General features: G+C 33.7%; 1 protein-coding gene across 11 annotated transcripts in view; it reads right to left on the bottom strand.

Moving 5' to 3' along the window:
- Positions 1-1,588: 1,588 nt before the first annotated feature.
- The window catches only part of LOC106720752, a 66,501-nt gene continuing 48,814 nt past the window's right edge, over positions 1,589-19,275 (bottom strand). For 6 of the 11 annotated variants that reach the window (XM_045679132.1, XM_045679135.1, XM_045679133.1 and 3 more), the window contains 6 exons: positions 8,374-8,539; positions 7,088-7,114; positions 5,370-5,501; positions 4,941-5,060; positions 4,425-4,480; positions 1,589-2,493 (listed from right to left, as the gene is read on the bottom strand). In XM_045679132.1, the coding sequence (XP_045535088.1) occupies positions 1,872-2,493; positions 4,425-4,480; positions 4,941-5,060; positions 5,370-5,501; positions 7,088-7,114; positions 8,374-8,539 (1,123 nt within the window). In that variant the 3' untranslated portion in view covers positions 1,589-1,871. Of the gene's footprint in view, positions 2,494-2,884; positions 2,894-3,594; positions 3,635-3,825; positions 4,163-4,424; positions 4,481-4,940; positions 5,061-5,369; positions 5,502-7,087; positions 7,115-8,373; positions 8,540-19,275 lie in introns of those variants that run through there. The other 5 variants (XM_045679139.1, XM_045679140.1, XM_045679141.1 and 2 more) reach the window with 5 other exon arrangements.

Here is a 19,275-nt window from a genome sequence, read left to right as displayed (position 1 = left end):
TGGGACTCAAGCTCAGTCTCCAAATAACAATTTTAACTAGATTTGATGAAAGATAGTCATATTTTTAATAGTAAGCGATTTAAAATCGAGTGTTTTTTGATAAAGGCAGAATACCAGTCAGGATTAATGTATTCCGTATTTAAAACCTGCTAAAAGGGGGTTTAGAGAATAAAAATAAAACATCAAAATTAAAATTATTTATTGAAACAATATCGGTTTCCTCATTTAAATTAATATTGATAATATAGTTTCCACTATTCTAAGGAACTTATATTTTATTGACATACAATTCAGAGCTTAATAAACATAATATATAAATAGCCGTAAGTACACAAAATTTATGCACGGAAATAATGTTTTTTTTTTTAACATCTAGGTATCAATATAGGATTACTTAATATTTAGGCTTTGCGGAAGAATACATTTCGCTATAAAGGACTAAAATTTTATATTACGTTTAACATCAATTAGACAAATGCTTCCAAAATTACATATCAAATAAAAATGCCTGTAAGCGTTACTTTATACCTATTTGATACCTAATTAATCTTGTCTATGTATCGTTTAGGAAACAATAGTGATTTTTAAACTTATAAAAGTTTTATTTTTATAAGGAAGTTTGTTTATTATAAAGAAACAAAATGAAGTCTTACAGCCACTCTTATCACATAGTACACCTTCCTAATACTTCTTTCTACATTAGAAAATCTACGAGTCTACGACACATTGTTAACGAATTCCTAAACAATTGAAAAATTAAAAACTATAAAATATGGTTGAATTTAGTATAATCCGCTAACTGTAATATACAGCAGGGTCATTAATAAAATAAAATATAAATTGCACAGAGCAAATTTAACGAAACATAACAAATAATGTCACGAATCGAGTCATAAACGAAAATGTAAAAATCGATAATAATATCGAATACATTATAATGTCGATAATCATTTGGCATCCAACTGAATGTTGCTTGACCATTTTAAATGTCAACTGAAATTAAATGCGAGTAAGCTTTTATATAAAACAGGACTCCTTTAGATCACAGGTAAAATAATAAAATCTGAAAGTTTTTTGATAAAATGTACTAAATACGAGAATTAAAATTTAAAGTAATAAAACTTTTTTTGAATAAGAAAATAAGGAAGACTCGATCAACAAGTCAAGAAGTCCTATTTTAGTTTTAGCTAGATAATATAAATGGACGATGTTGTACTAAGACCACTAAATACCTTCAAACTGCATAAGCTGGTGTTAGGCAGGTCAACTTATTTTATTAATAATTCTAGTGTTGCCTGTTAAGCTAAGAGCGCATCGTATATATGCAAAATTCAGCAATATTACTTTTTTGTTCTGGCAATTACACATACTTCGTACAGGAAAAAAAAGTAGCAGGTCTTTTAGTTTTCTCAACCATTCAAGACTATAGTTTATTTTAGGAAAATTAAAATAAATTTTATTACACGATAAATTACATCAATTGTATTTGAAATTGACTGTCACAAGAGATAATTATGAATGTTAATACATTGATTTTTTTATTTATCTTACAAAATAATGCTACATAAAATGTAATGTGAAACACTGACCTCTATACATGGACAGGCTATAAGCTGTGGTATTTTGTTTCTATTTGATTTTCGCCATTTTAAACCTGACGGTAGTGATTGGCAGAGGATTAAGGATTGGCACTTATTATAGATGGAATTCTGTCATTAACATTTACAGACGTTTTTAACGAAGCAAAAGCTTTCATTTCCATGCAGCAACTTCTCCATATCTAAAGAGGTCAGTGAATTTAACACGAAATTGAAAATGTGAAACTAAATAGCAACATTGAGATCGAATTGATAATACGCAGTCACAGAATATCAGACAGCACTCGCTTTAACCTGTTTATTTGTTAGAAACTTGTGGTCGAGGGACCTGCGAGGTATACCGCTCACTTTCTTAGGCGACTGACCGTAGTTTATTGAGGAAGGTAGTGACTTGTAGCCGCCGTCTGAACTGTAATCGGTGTCTGTCGATTGTCCATTCAGACTGGGACTGTGTCTGTTTCCATTGACACTTTCCTTGCTGCTTATCCTTCCGTTATAAAGATCGCCGTACGACGTGTGATGTTTGAGGGTCGATTCGTCGGTTATGGTAGATTTAAAGGGCTCGACGGATTGTCGACTGAAGTTCTCGATGGACCTAGATCTTGAGGTGTAAAGAGTCTTTCTGTCGTTTTTGTCGCCTAAGGAGGAGTCCCGCTTCGTATACCTCTTGCTGTCGGAGCTTTTAGCGAGCGCTTGAAGGTATTTACTGCCGACACGACTATTAGTTTTGATTAGCACTGCTGTCTGTCTGTCTGTGTGTCCGTCCTCCTCGGTCACTCCGTTCACTTTCCTCGCACCGCACTGACATTTCACTGTCCCGTTGGTTACAGGTCTCTTAGTCTTTTGTGCTTCACTGTACGACGGCAGCTTCCGTGCGCTCGATTGTTCATTCCAACTGTTGAATGGTAGATATAATATTAATAGAATATTAATAACAAGACATTTTATTTTACACGCGCATGCCGCTCAAACATTTAAACTGAAATGAACTGAAACAAATAATTGTGATTGGACATTAATGTCAAAATGCTTATATTCTTCATAAATGTTTTACTAAAAATGATATATAATATAAATTTAATTATATACACATACCAAATGAAAAATAAAGAATTAAATACTGGTAACGACTATCTAGGAACAACTTAATAGAATGAAAAAGGATTTTCCTGTCCGGTTTTTTTGACATTTACAGAACTCTTCATGAAAAATATATTAACATCTTTTTTAATTTATTAAGTTAAGCATTCCACCTTTGATATTTCGTCAAGTACTAGGAACCTTACCTTTATGTTCTGACGTGGCAGCGTGTAACACAGATACAAATTTCATAATCAAAGTATATTACACAAATAGTTTCAGAATCAATTCTTAACAAAATACTATACACATACAAACATTTATTATAAATTCATACACAATAAAAGGGATCATAGTATTATAATTTCGTTCTATTATTTAGCTAGACAGTAATATTTTCAATGAGTTATGTTTTTGTTATCAAAAAAATAAATACAAAGATTATCACAGAGTATTGGTAACATTAGTAAAATTTGAAAAACCCTCATTTGTTATAAAAAAAAAAAAAATTTCAAACAAATTTTAGACTGTAAAAAATTGTGAGATACTAGCACCATTTGACAATGATAAAGTTTAATTATGTTTAGAATATAGTTGATCTAACATTATATTAAAGCTAAAAACTTTTTTTTGTAACAAATTAAGTATAAAAAGTCAAAAGTACAGCATTGTATGATAAATTCAATTGTAATCTTAGGCATAGCGTACAAAGCTGTTACAAGTTCCTCAAAGAACCGTCAAACTTGCAAGGACTAATAAACTTCAATCACTTGAAGTATTTGAAGCAGTATTGATCGATGTCTGTATCAGAGGTGAGAATGTTGTCGTTAGTGGAGGGGTAAACAAGATGCAGAAAGCAAAGCACATTGACAGAGCACAAGAGGCAAACAGCGAGCAAGCAGTCGAGCCACGCTACCTGGTCTGACGGACGAACCCTGCCGCCCCCCAAGTGGAAACTGTCGTGGTTATAACCATTGCGATTTTAAATTCCAAATCCATAATGGAATTGAAAGCAGCATGTGAGGAAATTAGAACAAAATGAACGTTTTTTTTAAATACAATGAAAAATAAATAGGAATAAATGAAATATAGCAATATGTAGGATAATATATCATGTGATATTAAAAAAATGGAAGGTATTGATGGAATATATAGTTATGAGGTAGATATAAAAAGAAATATTAGGAAATTAAAGGAAAATGCCAACGAAATAGGGAGAGATGGTAAGAGTGATTCTACACATAGATGTTGGTGAAAATGACATTTTTTTATTCATGTATTCACTAAAAATACTTGTCCAATTAAATCTTATGTAAGATGTTAGTTGTAATGGGGTGAGTAATGAATTTTTTACTACTGATGAATAAGTTTCTTTTAATTTAGGTAAATTGATAAAAGGGGCAGAAGGTCCAAAGTGCACGGGAAAGTATGAGTAACATGATTTGAACACGGACTTTATTGAATCTAACGACGCGGTGATTAACCTATAACAACAAATATAAAAAATTACAATTTCGTTATCGAAAGTGAGTATATTTATATATAAAGAGGTTTTTTGCCAAACGGGCTAATAATAATAACAAAAATTAATAAATACACAAATAACAACAATACTACAAGGCTAAAATATAACATTTAAAAGTGTAAGAGTGGGAAGCATGTTGTTTATGAAAGAATCAAGATATTACTTGAATACAGATTATAGACTAATTGAGATAATATTAGATTGAGATATAAAATGTTTACCTCACTAATCCGGAATTTTCAGAACTCGTTAGCGCCGTACTCATCGGCGGCCGCAACTGAAACAAGATGCATTACTTAAAAAGTACTTTACTTCAACCTTCCAGAGCAGAAGCATAAAGTTTTCGCTCTTTATTCATCAATGTCTTGTGTCAACGCGTTGACAATAGTCACGTGGTCACGACAGATTCCTGTCGTGGTCGACACGATAAAGCAAGATGGAAGTGTTGCTTTTAGTAATAAGCCACTGATCTCTAAATGGTTATTCGACTGCTTGGAAATGACAGCTTTTGCTTCGTTCCAATTAAAATGTGCATGTCGATGCACCGTGACAGTTAATTCTATCTATATTATGCATATCATATCAGCACCAAAATGGCGAAAATCAAATAGGCACAAAATACTATGTCTTATAGCCAGTCAATTTATAGAGGTCAGTGTAATAATAGTATCTATCTTGCTCGCACTCACATGAATCGCAACTGCAAGATAGAGGGTAGAGGAGGACGGAGGACTCACCCGATCAGTCTGCGTGGCGACGTTGACGGTGTCGTCGCTGCGGGGCTCGTGGCTCTCCGCCATGCGCAGCATCTGCTGCTGCAGGACGCGCACCAGCCGGTCGCGCTCCTCCAACTGACTCTGGAATGGATAAAAAACTATTAGAATACCACAAAATACAAAAAAAAATAGAGGAGATTTTTTAAAACACTGGGTGGCAAGCGATCATTTGATATCACTGAAATAGTGAAGTGACCTACCCATAGACATTTGCCCGGAGCAAAAACGTTTCTTGGACAGAGGACAGGATGCGCCGCTAAATTTCCCTTTTCTATTCATCCCCGACAAATCTATTTTCACTCCCTATCCTTTTCTACTAGTCTACGATGAAAATACTTTTGGATTGAAGAGTGAAGACAGTGAGAGTTACATTAGAAGCAGCTCAGTTACCTGCAGATAGAGGATCTGTCGGCGCATCTCGGCTGCGGCGTCTGGCGGCAGCGCGGCCGCGGGGGGGCGGCGCCCGTTGCCGCGCGCGGGGCTCTCCGCGCACGCCGCCAGCAACGGGTCGAGAGTTTCGCTCTGTAACGCACAACGACCACATCAATCATAGCACAATACATCTTCTATCAATACAGATTGCTTGCTTACCAGCTTAATAAATGTATTATATCTAATGTGAATATTTTGTAGCTATTGAAATATGTATGGAAAGTCCAATATTGCTACTTTTGGTGATGGAATTGCCAAGCATTTAAAATAGAATGGATAAGTATAAGACAGAGTAATGGCTATTTTCATTTTAGCATTTAGGGTATGGCAGTTTTATTAAATTGTAGCGTTATTTATACTGAAAACTAATTTGTGATGGAATAAAAAAAGTAGATAATATTTATAGAAGCTTTCATTTTAATTTGCGATTACATCGGCAAACACTAAAAAAAAGTCTGTGAATGGAAATTACAAATGTCCGATTGAGTCGTGCTGTACGAGTATAATGCTACTTGTTATGGCAATTAAAGTCGGTCTGTTTGTAATATATTCGCATTTGTGCGTCATCGCGACCAAAGTCCATAATATCTGATGATGCTGAACAAATCCGCCCACAAGTGGACTTTATTTAAAACGTATTTAAACAAAGATATTAAAAAGTAATTCCATATAAGCTATTTCCTTACTAAGCATTTTATTTATGAGACAGAACTATACATTATTAAAGATATCCGTTCAGTGTTAACTATTTTAATCACAAAAAACTTATTTTATATTACCAGCAAGCAGCGCGCTTTGGACTTAATTTTTATTTTATTAGCAACAAAAAAAATATAAAGATGTCCGAATCATTCCATAATACCTAATAGTTATGGATTTTGCCCTAGTTCAGGATCCAAGGGTTCCACATAATTGTGTTACAATAAAGCAGTTATTTATTTATTTATTTATTTATAGTTTATTTCATAATGTATTTTAAAACAAACTATTCTAGTATGACATTTTTTTTAGTTTTCTTTAACAGCTAAGCTTTGACTATACTCGTATATTCATACTTTATGGATGTACTAAATCGCTACTAAACAAACCTCTGCCATTATGTTACATTTGCATAAACTTATACATTAACATAATGCTTTCAGAGTAAAATGGTAAAGTTCACAATATTATTTTAGGATAATTCTATGACATGAAACAAACATGAAATATGAATATGTCAAAGGTTTATACTAGAATAACATGATTACGTGAATATGGAGTCTACTGAATGTAATGTTATAAATAAAATTATAATATTATTCGTTTGGTTCTTCTTGTCTTGTTGTATAATAAATTATTTACTTTTATTCCTTGATAAAAGCTTTTAATAAAAACAGTTAAGTAGGTAATTTAGAGCAAAATATTATTTGATATCAAACAACAAAATATGTATATGCGAACTGTTTATGAAAACTAAACATGTTACCATTAAATTAAAGACAATTGGCGCCACCTGGAAACTGCAAACTACCATATTTGATACTTGCAATATTAAAAAATACTCATCTTATTATAATCATTTACTTGATAAAAAATAGAGAAATGTGCAAATACAAGGCAAAGTGTCAAGTTACGAGTATAAAGAAAAGGCAAACAAGATTAAAAAATAAAATAACATGCGGTGCATTATTACTTACACTCATCGAATGAGGCTCCTCCCCGGGCTGCATGCGGCAAACACCGATGCAAACAAACAAACAAGTTACGAAACAAAAAGAAAATAAAACATCTGCGCAAACACAAGCAAAATTACAATAATACTTTCAAAACAAATCAAGCATTTACAGACAGAAATACAAAATGTTATAAAAAAAAATTACATAACATTAATGCTGATGAATTAAAATACATTAAGAATAAATACATGCAAATTTAATTTACAGTATAAATAACAATATTCTTTAATCTACAATAATAATAAAATAATTAAAAACTTTAATATTCCGATTTAAAATGTTTGACAGTGTTTTACGATTTCTTTCTTCTAAATATATTTATGAGATATTATTCAGCTAATAATATTACTTCAATGTCACAAAACTACATATTTAGTCTTCAACAAATATAGAAACTAGTTCGCTACTTATGAACACTACAAGCTTTGAGATAAATACGTTAGCAGTCTCAAAGACTTTGTATAAGAATTGTAATACATTTATTTCTTTTAATAACGGTATTATTCACTTCAATTAGTAGGAAGTGAAACGATCGCGTGCAAGTTATCGTAACAGGACGAAAGTTCATCTTGTCATAAGTGTGATGTGAAGCAAGTCTCGATTGTTATCTGAACTGAGCTCAATCCCAAGCTTTCTGTCTCCGTGTGGGAACTGTGCCTGATGCACCTAACGGCAACTTGATGACGTAATAAAAATTATTACTTTATATTTTTATATATTTTAATGAGGTTGACATTATGTTAGTTTTTAATCAGCAATATCTTTGAAGTATTAGGATAAAATAATTATTTCAGCTTGAAAATATAAATAACAGAAGATGAAATATTATTATTAATTCAAAGTTCAGACAATTTACCCGGATGTTGTATAACTATTGTAGCATTGGTATTGTATAAGTATTATATACATTAATATTGAATAATTAAGCTATACCAAAACAATATAATATGTTAAATAATTATGTAATATTATATCCAACTACATTTAGCATTCTTCATTTGTTAATGACTACATAATATGCTAGACTATCTTACATATTTACATCATTGACTGAGTGATATACTCAGGATATATATCGTTCGTCCACTAAAAGTAAGCACAACAAAAATACCTGCGCAGTAAGATTCTACGAATGGATAGAATAAGAAATTATAATTTGAGAAATGATCAATTCTGTTAACCTTTGATTATGCGAAGATTAAGAATGTCTGCACTATTATAGTGTACTTTCTTCTATGATATCTTACCTCCTGTAGGACTCGTTTGAGCTGCAGCAGTAAGGTCTTGATGTCGACGACATCTTGCAGCAGGGACGAGGGCGCCGGGGCGGGCGAGGCGCTGCCCTCGCTCTCCGCCGGTGTGGCCGTTCGCGACCGCTGCAATAGTCGCGCTGTACGCACTGGCAGACTCGCTCTGGGTGTGGATAAGATCAGAATTTAATGAGTTAGAACTACATCTAGAGGTGATGTAAAGTAAGGTAATAGGATTGCCAAACAAGCACAATACACTGTAATGATTTAATTGATTGATTGATGATAAAACGTAAAACACGAAAAGTTATGTTGAAATTTTTATTTCGGTGTGTAAAAATACACTAGATTTTCAATTATCTTGAGGTTTGATGAGGTTGAGCTCCAAAATATTCGTAAGGCTTCACCAAACTTTTACCTGAGATTATACTATTGGTCACATTAACTATGTAGCATGAAGCCATATATTTTAAGCTGAATGCCCAAAACATAAGAATTTTACTGGGTAGAACGCAGGTAAAATATAGAAATTAAAAAACAATTTTTGTTTAAACAAGATTTTATTATGTGCTAGTTACTTAAAAGAACTAAAAATTTAAAAAAAAACGACCGTCAAAACGATTCAAACGAGCGCAAACTCGAAGAGGTTATGTCGTTTCATTGCGTAGTTTCTATTTCCACCTTCCAGCTCCATGAACTTATCAGCACTATGTCATCTCAAAATAGTGCATTGTCACATGATTTACATATGTATGCAAACTAGTAGCTAATAGCTACTAGTAGCTGAATCACAAACCAGGAAGTCGTTTAAATTTAATTTGCAAGATTTGATGACAAACATCGAGATAGGTGAAACTAAACAAAAGCTTGTGATAAAAATGCATAATCGAAACTGCGATATGAGAGTGCAATATTTACATAACAGTACACGATTACATTTTATGTTTTTGTTTGAACGCTTTTATATACTTTGCTGGGTTTTATATAAGCGATTAATATAACTAAAATGTATGTTTAATTTTTTTATTTGTATAATAACATGTCTTTTAGTAGATAATGTGACATGTATTGAGGATCATAATCCTCGAGAAGTAAGTGATAGGATGAAAAAATTACCGTAAAGCTAAGCTGTTATTTAAAAAAAAATACAGTCGAATTGATAACCTCCTTCTTTTTGAAGTCGGCTAAAAACTATTTTGTAAAAACAAATGACATTTATAACTAGCAGTTTAATTTAGGCAATCAACTCGGGGAGTGTACGCGCCGCGCCTATCAAATTAATTAATGAAAACGGTCCTTCTTTTTTCCCGTTTTATAATACTACTGTATATTTTTAATTGTTCCTGGTAAATTTACTTTCATTTGTGCACAACAATGATTTCATAATTAAATTAAAACAGCATAATGGCTGCCATGAATGGAGTTTGACGTTCCTCTGTTTACATAATTTAGCTAATTATTTGAAATGAGATATGTAATTTTCCTTTCATTTGAAAATCTTACTAATATTATAAACTAGCTTTTACCCGCGACTCCGTCCGCGCGAAATAAAAAATAGAAAACGTGGTAAAAATTATCCTATGTCCGTTTCCTGGTTCTAAGCTACCTGCCCACCAATTTTCAGTCAAATCGATTCAGCCGTTCTTGAGTTATAAATAGTGTAACTAACACGACTTTGTTTTATATATAGATGCCACTGTTTGGATGGATGGATGGATGGATGAATAGGTAGATGTTTGTTTTAATGTACCTCCAGAACGACTCAAACGGATCTGGATGAAATTTGGAATGTATGTAGAACATAATCTGGAAGAACACATAGGCTACTAATTAAGTTTTGTATTTATTTCCGACGGAGTCACAGGTTTATAAAATTAACTTGACGTTTATAAACAACACTATTATAAATTCCATTTTCTTATACAAGCAGGAATTACGTATACGAATGCAAAGTAAATAAAAATCAATTGAAATAACTGGAGCTCAATAATACATTAAGATTAGTTTGATTTATTCTTAGCTGTATTTCCAATGTCAAAAAGTAACTTGAGGACGGAGAAAGGAAAATCGCAGCAGCTCGTTATGAAACCGTTGACCGATAGACCGCAACAAAAAATTCAAGAAATACGTAAATACAATATTGGTAACAGATCCATTTATAGTTTATAGTACTATGAATCTACATTTGAACTTATATATAAACGGAGCTGCCATTCCAGGGAAAGTCATTGAAATTCACATGACCTTGACTTACTTTCGTAGTCGCTCTGTTAACAAATTTTTATTATACCAATTTAAATATACTTTTTTAACTTGATGTTGGAAAAAATAAACATTAAATATTTTTGTTATAATTTCAAATGAACTCATAGCGTGGGAGCTGGTGGTATTGTTTATTCAAAATCGGATTCGTAGCCTTGGTTTATATCCTATGTTTGTTCATATGTGACGAAAACGGATAGCACTTTCGACCGCCAACGATTTAGCCTCGAACATGATTGCGGTCAAATTGGCCATTAGCCTTTTATAACGAAACATTGGATATAACTTAATAGCTAAAACCCAATCGAGGCAATAAGGAAATAAATCACGTGCGAAAACGATCATTTTATAGTAAATAATATCGGTGCACACGCAACAGGTCTCTATATCGTGGGCTATTTATGCGACGCTTGTCAGCCTGATAACATCGGTAGATAACTACGATTGATACGATACGATATCAATTTTATTTTTATTTCAATTTTAAGATTTGTGCAAAAGGATTCTTTGAGCAATAGTTGCATCTTATTCTTGCAACGATTGTTTGCGTGAGGGTGTATATGGCACCTGTACTGGCGGGCGCGCTGGCTGCGTAGGCTGGGCGCGGGGCTAGCTGAGCGGGCCGAGGCGGTGGGCTCGGCTACGTGCAGGTCGGTCTTCTGGCGGCGCGCGCCCAGCTGACCGGACCCAGTCGACGTGGCCGCGGCACGCATTGCAAGCGAATCGGTTTCACGGCGCGCTGCACGCGCTCGTGCTACACTGACGGCCGCGCGCCGCACGCCGCACGCCGCGCTATCTCCACCGCCACCTCGCCCGGAACAATTAGATCTCAACGTAGCGACCCTACTCATTCATGCCGAACAGATCACAATAATCACGATTTCTTCTTGTCACACTCTGTTTCGACCCGGCGTCCGTCTCGGACTGTAACCGTACGCAGTCTAATTGCAAATGAACTATTTACGAGCGGTCGGAGTGCGACGTACATATATCTCGCGTCATTTCGTTATTACTGATATAGCGTACGCGAATATGTACAGCGAGCCGACTGAAGCGTGTCGGATGACGCGGCAACGGCAACGACGCCGGCGACGGCGAGGTGTGTCGGTAGCGATGGACAAGGCGAGTGTCACTAGTGCCGTGACGGCTGGGCGTCGCGGCGCCGCGAGTCACGCTCGCCGCTCCGCACCGCCACCACAAAACACTTTCTTTCGCATATGATATTGTAAAGTCTAGGATTGCACCAAAACCACAATAGTTTTCGTAGGTACGGCCAACACACGGTTACTGCAGACAACATTGTATTGTCGTAGTTTCAATTTATATAAACTATCGACGGACTTGTACGAATATGATTACAAAGGGCATAGGATAGCGGGTGTGGGTCAGTGTCACCGTCTAGCTACGTTTGTTTATGCCGTGAAGGGCCGCCGGCTGCCGACTCGGTGCCTCCGGACCGCAACGCGCATGCGCGCACTCGCTCAATAACTTGCCCCTCTCAGCTGATTCACTGAGTAGATTTAAATAAGCAGCTAGAAATGTTTTAATGAAAGTCGAGCACTTTATTGCAAAAACACGTAAACCATACGCACAAACGTTTTACGATTACAATTATCGACAGGAATTAAAGTAGATTTCAATATAAATTCTAAAATAATAGTAAACCTAGACATATAAAATAGCCATATGAATAGCCACGATGAAGTAAATAATTAAAAAAAAAAACAGAGTAATTATTCTTTACTAGCTGTCGCCCGCGACTCCGTCCGCGCGGAATAAAATAAAATAGAAAACGGGGTAAATATTATCCTATGTCCTTTTCCTGGTCCTAAGCTACCTGCCCACTAATTTTCAGTCAAATCGATTCAGCCGTTCTCGAGTTATAAATGGTGTAACTAACACAACTTTCTTTCATATATATAGATTTAGTTCATTTAAGATAAACGATCACAAAACCGTTACGAAATTATGTCAAACGTTAGGTATGGATATGGAGAGATAACGGATTGTGTCAAAGTATCGTCATCGCTGGATATCCAGTAAGTGGTGGGTACATTATCTGACGCAGCCACCGGAGCGGAGCAGCATTGTCCAAAACTAACGGTATCGAACACTTAGCGTAACATCACAACTAAATTGAAGCGACTTAACTTACGCTTTCAAATTGATTTTGACTCCGTTGTTTACACGTAAAACCCTTTTCCCACGTAAATATTTTTAACCAGTCCTGTTTTAATAAAGACATAAAAATACATAATATTATAGGTAACTATTAGCCATTATAGATGGCAATAGCTAAGTCACGTTCTCGAAGATAATCCACTTAGAAACGATACTTGAAAGGTATAAGTATATAAAATGGATACCTTAGAAGAAATAATGCTACCCCCCACTATTTTCAAGGTGACGTGACGTAACGTAACGTAACCTGTCACCTTGCATTTGTAAACTATTTCAGTTCGGGCTATGAGTAGTCATTTTGTAAACTATCAGTAAATCTATAACATATAAGCAGTAGAAGTCAAATTATAGACTTCCATGTTGTTTGCATTTTGTGAGGATGCGTCATATTATGGCATATTTTGTTACCTGAGAGACAGGAAAGATTTAATGTAGAGAGGATGCGGACGTTACAGATTAAGTGTAAAACGCCATCTATATTAATGTTTGTGTACTACAAACATTAGCATATATTTATTAAAAACAAACAGATGTGGCAAAATTTTCAAGGTAGTTTAAAATAAGTAAGGAGGGAGAATTTTAAGTAAAATTAATGTTAGTTGCGGAAATGCCGACTAAATAAGTACATTTTACTGTAATAGAGGGCGCTCGTAATTTTATACATAGGTATTAACTAAAAAAAATCAGTAGAATCGCCAGTAAAGGTGCCTATTTTGTTTTATTTTGTAAGCCTTATCTTATAACATAAAGTGAAAGTTTTACTCAATTCGTATTAACTAGGTAAATAAAAAACTTTTTTTATTAATATAATGCTTGTTCTCAGCAATGAAATACCGCGTACAAGGTAATCTGGTATACTTTTATTCTTAAAAATCGACTGATATTAAATAAATTGCAATTTTGTGAATCAATAATCCGATTTAAATGATATTTGTTTTCGTTTTACTTCAATAAATGCAACACGAGACGGACGTACCGAAACACGAGCTTGTATTTCCTGCAATGTAAGAGAATAACACTTCACGCATCATAATTGTTTAGGGGTTATTATTTATGTATTTTGTATAATAAAGTCTAGACAAATTGCTTTTTTTTCTATCATTCAAATAAATTATATGTTCTACATATATGCCAAATTTCAGCGGGATCCATTTAGCTGTTCTGGAGATACCTTATAACAAATATCCATCCATCCAAACTTTCGCATTTATTTTATTTGTAAGACGTAAGATTGTTTGAACTCAATAATATGAAACGTGAAATAAAGTCTGTTAACAAATATTGTATATTTGATCAAAGATTCGTTTATAACATGTTATAAGTAGGGATCCTAAGAAAAAAATCGCAGATGTATCCCATCAGACTAAAGGTCATAACTGAAGGATCAACTGTACAAGGATATTTTTAAGCACAAAGTATTAACATCTGTTTAAAACATGATTTTACTTTTAATAGTACTTGTAAATGTACATATATGTAGCCGCAAATAAAACTATTTAAATTTATTTTTCAATGTATTTTATGTAAACTGGCGATGGCTATAGAACTAATGATCTTATGATCCCAACCGAAGCGAACATATGTGAAAATTGTAAAAGATTGCCTGTTATGTGTAGATAATATGTTGCAATTGTTCGAAGTGTCACTTTCCCCTTTTATTATCACATAACACGGTACTGCGGAGACAACGAGAAAACTGTTCATGACGTATGGATACAATATAACACACATAAAATTACAAATGAATTGATAACCTCCTTCTTTTTGAAGTCGGTTAAAAACGATAAGCATAAGAGTATGCTTCTGTGAAATTCCTACATCGAAATCTTTGTATTTAAACATAAAGTTATGTTTGTTTTTTAAAGACAATTTATGAAATTATTTGGACTTTCATTTAATATAAGTATATTATAAATGCGAATATTTAGATGGATGTTGGTTTGAAAGTATCTCCGGAAAGGCTCAAAAGAACTTGATGAAATTTGGCATAGATTTAAAATTTTTAGAACATAGCCTGGAAAAACACATAGGCTACTTATTAGGTTTTTTTTTAATTACGCGCGGGTGGAGTCTCGGGCGAAAGCTAGTTATTTTATAAAGAGAAACCAAATTATAGGTACTCACACATTTATCAATAAACTATCACAGAAATGGGACACCGTAACCCGAGCATGCCGCATGCCATTGAAACAGCACTACTCTGTGTGGCTTCGGCTTAAACCCAACTGTGTAAATAGGACAATACACTCGTGTAATGGTTACACATATGACCATTCACATTACACTGTTACACATTTGCATTCAGTGAAATACGCTGAACCCCACTGTGGCTGTGCTTGATTCTATTCTTGACCGACTTCCAAAAGAAGGAGATACCAATTCGTCTGCATGTTGCCTCGTAGTTTTGCGCCTGGTAGACTGATTTTGATGATTCTTTTTTATTCGAAAGTTCATGTCATAGTTCATATTTTAAGTGAACTATAATAACTATATGAAAATAACCTGTAGTTTTTTAATCTTTATAATTTGGTGATAGCATTCTTCTTACCTCTGTGCTTGTCCATTGAGCATGGTGACGACTTGGGCAACAAGGCCCTTCGCCGGGGCCTCCCTCTCCGACACAACACTAGGTCTTTCCATCGTCATCACACTTTTAACTTCACTTATGTCTGTCACAAACATATGGCACACTTATACTGGTTCTTTTTTAACTTCAAAATTGTTTATCAACTCATATGAGTTGTATTATATTCCCTTTGTTATGTTCTTTGGTTATTTTTAAATTAGTACTATTATTTGTTAGTTCACTGGTTCAAATTAAGTTTAAACAAGTTTCCTAATAAATAATTACGAATAGATTTACTTTAACAAGGCTATAAGTGACTAGTTGAGAGTAATTTATTCATAACACGATCTACTTTATACGGAAAAGTGAATAGACGTCAACTAGGACTTGCGGTAACGCGGCTTTTGGTTAGCTTGGGTACCAAGATTTGATTGTCTTAGGTTAGTAATATTATTTTTCGTTCATTATAGTAAACCTTACCTACGACAATTAATAACTGCCCTATAACCAAGTTTCACTATACTGTGTGATACGTTCATTATTTAATTATTACCGGAAAATATGTGAAAAGTGCAATTCTAACAGTTGTAATGTATTTTGCAGAATACACGGAAATGCATTTACGTCTTTGAATATCATGATGTAAATATTCATAGACAATGAACAACATCCGGTAATACTCACCCGCTTGCCTCTACTTCTATAAAAATATGTACTATAGGTAGATTCTAGTAACTTTCATAACAAAAAATCCAATCGTTGCAATTCACAAAGATTAAATTTCAATTCAAGGACCTTATAAGGGATAATATTAATTAAATGCATTGCATTTGCAAACTAAAAGTAGAAGTTAATTATAATTAACAATCGTTATGGGTCATCGGTTTAAAAGCTTCTTTTAAAAGCTTCGATCATGGAATTTTTTGAGCTTTTATAACACATCTAACATTTCATTTACCTGTTATTAGTTACATAATAAAAACGGATATATAATTTAAATTAATAGAGTTAGATTTATGTTCGAATTGTGCACTAGAAACATTTAATTTATATGAACGTCCGGTAAACTCGGAACGGGTATTTAAAAAGTGGACTACTTTTTATAACTAGCCATTAGAAAGGTTTCTTTACATTTTCTTAGAAACAACTGTCAGTTTTATGAAAGACATTTATCTTTAAACCTTAACGTAATTATATTTAAAAAAACAACGGTTCTACCAAGCACTTAAGAAGAAAACATCAAACTCTACACAAACAAATTTTTCAGGAGCTTAAGTTAAATTACGACATTTTGCCCACGACTTTGTCCGCGCAGTATTAGGTAAAAGGGTGAAAAGTATATCATGAGCTACTCGAAATTATGTTCTAAATCTGTGCCAAATTTGAAAAAATATGTGTTTAACTGTTGCGGAATTATCGAGTAAATATGTGAACCAAACGTATCCCACGGGAACCGTATACATTACCGGGATCATAGATAGCCTTTGTGTTATTTCAAGCTATATTCTACATCTATACCTACCAAATTTAATCGAGAACCATTCTGGAGATACCTTCTAACAAATATCCTTTCATCCATCTATCCAAACATTCGAATTTATAGTATTAGTAAGAAGTAAGATTTGGTATTCATAATAACTTTTTACTTTTATAATATTAACTGCATATGATATGATTTATTCCTAACTAGCTTTTACCCGCGACTCCGTCCGCGCGGAATAAAAAATAGAAAACGAGGTAAAAATTATCCTATGTCCGTTTCCTGGTTCTAAGCTACCTGCCCACCAATTTTCAGTCAAATCGATTCAGCCGTTCTTGAGTTATAAATAGTGTAACTAACACGACTATCTTTTATATATATAGATAAAGACCTACCTCACATCCATGCATATGCAACTAAGTGAATAGGCATTTACAAAGCTAGCGCGTACCATCTTTAGACCTCAGCATCACTTCATCGGATGGTATCGTAGCAAGCGCTAGCTTTTTCAATATATAAAAAAAACTTATGTTACTGATTGGAAACATTTGCTATTCATGTTAGAAAATGTTAGTTATTTAATCCTATACCATTCGTAGTATTGATATAGCTTATAGCAGTATAGCTATATGCAGATTGGATCTTAATGATTGTTTTTGTCGACTTAAGTTTGTTATAAAAACCATACATGGCAATGACCTCTTTCTAATTTAACAAATATAATTTATTGTTGCAAAAAAAACTTTATTACCTCGCAATAGAATTCATTAATGCAAATATCGCCTTGTGTCGGGTACCGAATGCCTTTAACGAGAAATTGAAATTCTTTTACTCTTGTACAGTTGGATTGTTTATCTTTAAATATTTTTGTAACAATGATCCTGTGTCACATTACTTCTTGATATAGTAACTGCCAATTTTACTATATGAGGGCATTTTGCTCTCCGTGTCTAGTCATCTTAACAAGTTCGTTAGTACATAAATAAATCTACATTTCCTTCCGTTCTTAATCTTCATTGCAAATATAATATTTAGTGTATTAGATAATTGCTTAATTGAAAAAAAAATGACAACATTGTTACATTTCTCATTTTATACTAGTAACTATAAAATGTGTGGGCAGGCTTTAATGTGTGACCGATCATCGTGGCGATCTTTGGAGGAGGCCTATGCCCAACAGTGGGTGTTACGTGGCTGAGAAGAAGAAGAACTATAAAATATAAACTATCTATTTATAGCGCTCTTGAAAGGTTTATATTATTAATACGAGTAAAAAAGATATGTGCTCATTGAAGTAGCAAAATATTTCTATTCGTTTTGTTTTACATGAAAATAAGTTACCATGTAATAATTGACAGAGACATGTTGCAAGTAACGGCAAAAATAAACTTGAAAGAAAACATAAGACATTTAAGAAGCTGTAATCTTATTTTCTGTAAAAAAAAATCAACCGGAATTCATACACGAAGTGGTTACTTACAAGGCTCAGTATGTCTTGTCTCAGAAAGAGAATCATCAAAATATTTATTGCAAAACTAGCAAGTAGACGCGACTTTTGCGGTGAATTTATATAGCGAGTATTTTTATTACCTTTAAGCATACATTTAAATACAAAAATATCTTATGTAAATTGTGAGTGTGGGTATATTGAACATTTTTACGAAATACTAGTGTCTATAAATTTAGACAAAGTATAATTCCAATTAGCTGTATAAGGATAATTTCAAAGTCCGCATTTTATTATCATCTTCTATGAAGAATGCGCTCAACCGGAATAAAATACGAGGTTGCCATTTCATTTTAATGAGTTAATAGGCGGAGCAGTGTTGAATACGGTTCGAAGTGGTGGCGTGGTGTACAACAACAAAAAACATGGACGTTGTTAAACATTCTTGGAATGATTAACAACGCGGCCGAGCGTCGGAGCCGGCAATGCGCTAACCGTCAGTTTACCGTTCAGTTTAATTTTAACTGATTACAACAGCCAACACTAATATAACCATTGGTATAACTAAAGGTACATATAGATAGGAAATAAAACCTATTATAATATGTGCTTTGGGTCTAATTACTAGTTATAATTTCGAGTACGTATCCTATTAAAAATCTGCTCGTGACACATGGAAATCAAAAAACAAAATAATTTTTCGACATAACAGAGTACAAAGTTACAAAGTTATGAACATGAAGAAACCTATCGTATGGGTTCCAATGTTTCGTAAATTCTTTGAAACCATTTTGTAAAGACTTTTGTCAACGGATAATAAAAACAGACCTTTGCACAGGCAAACTTTTTTGCTTAGAGAGAGTTGGCTTGACTAAAGATGTCAATGTTAATTAAATATTTAAGGTTACTAATCATTTAACTTTTATTTTATCCCCGTTAAAAGCGTTGACATATTGCTATGAT

Source organism: Papilio machaon, chromosome 8 (genome assembly GCF_912999745.1).
Source record: "Papilio machaon chromosome 8, ilPapMach1.1, whole genome shotgun sequence".
Classification (NCBI taxonomy): domain Eukaryota; kingdom Metazoa; phylum Arthropoda; class Insecta; order Lepidoptera; family Papilionidae; genus Papilio; species Papilio machaon.
The sequence above is the reverse complement of the archived record's forward strand: the minus strand, read 5'-3'. Positions and strand labels throughout refer to the sequence as shown.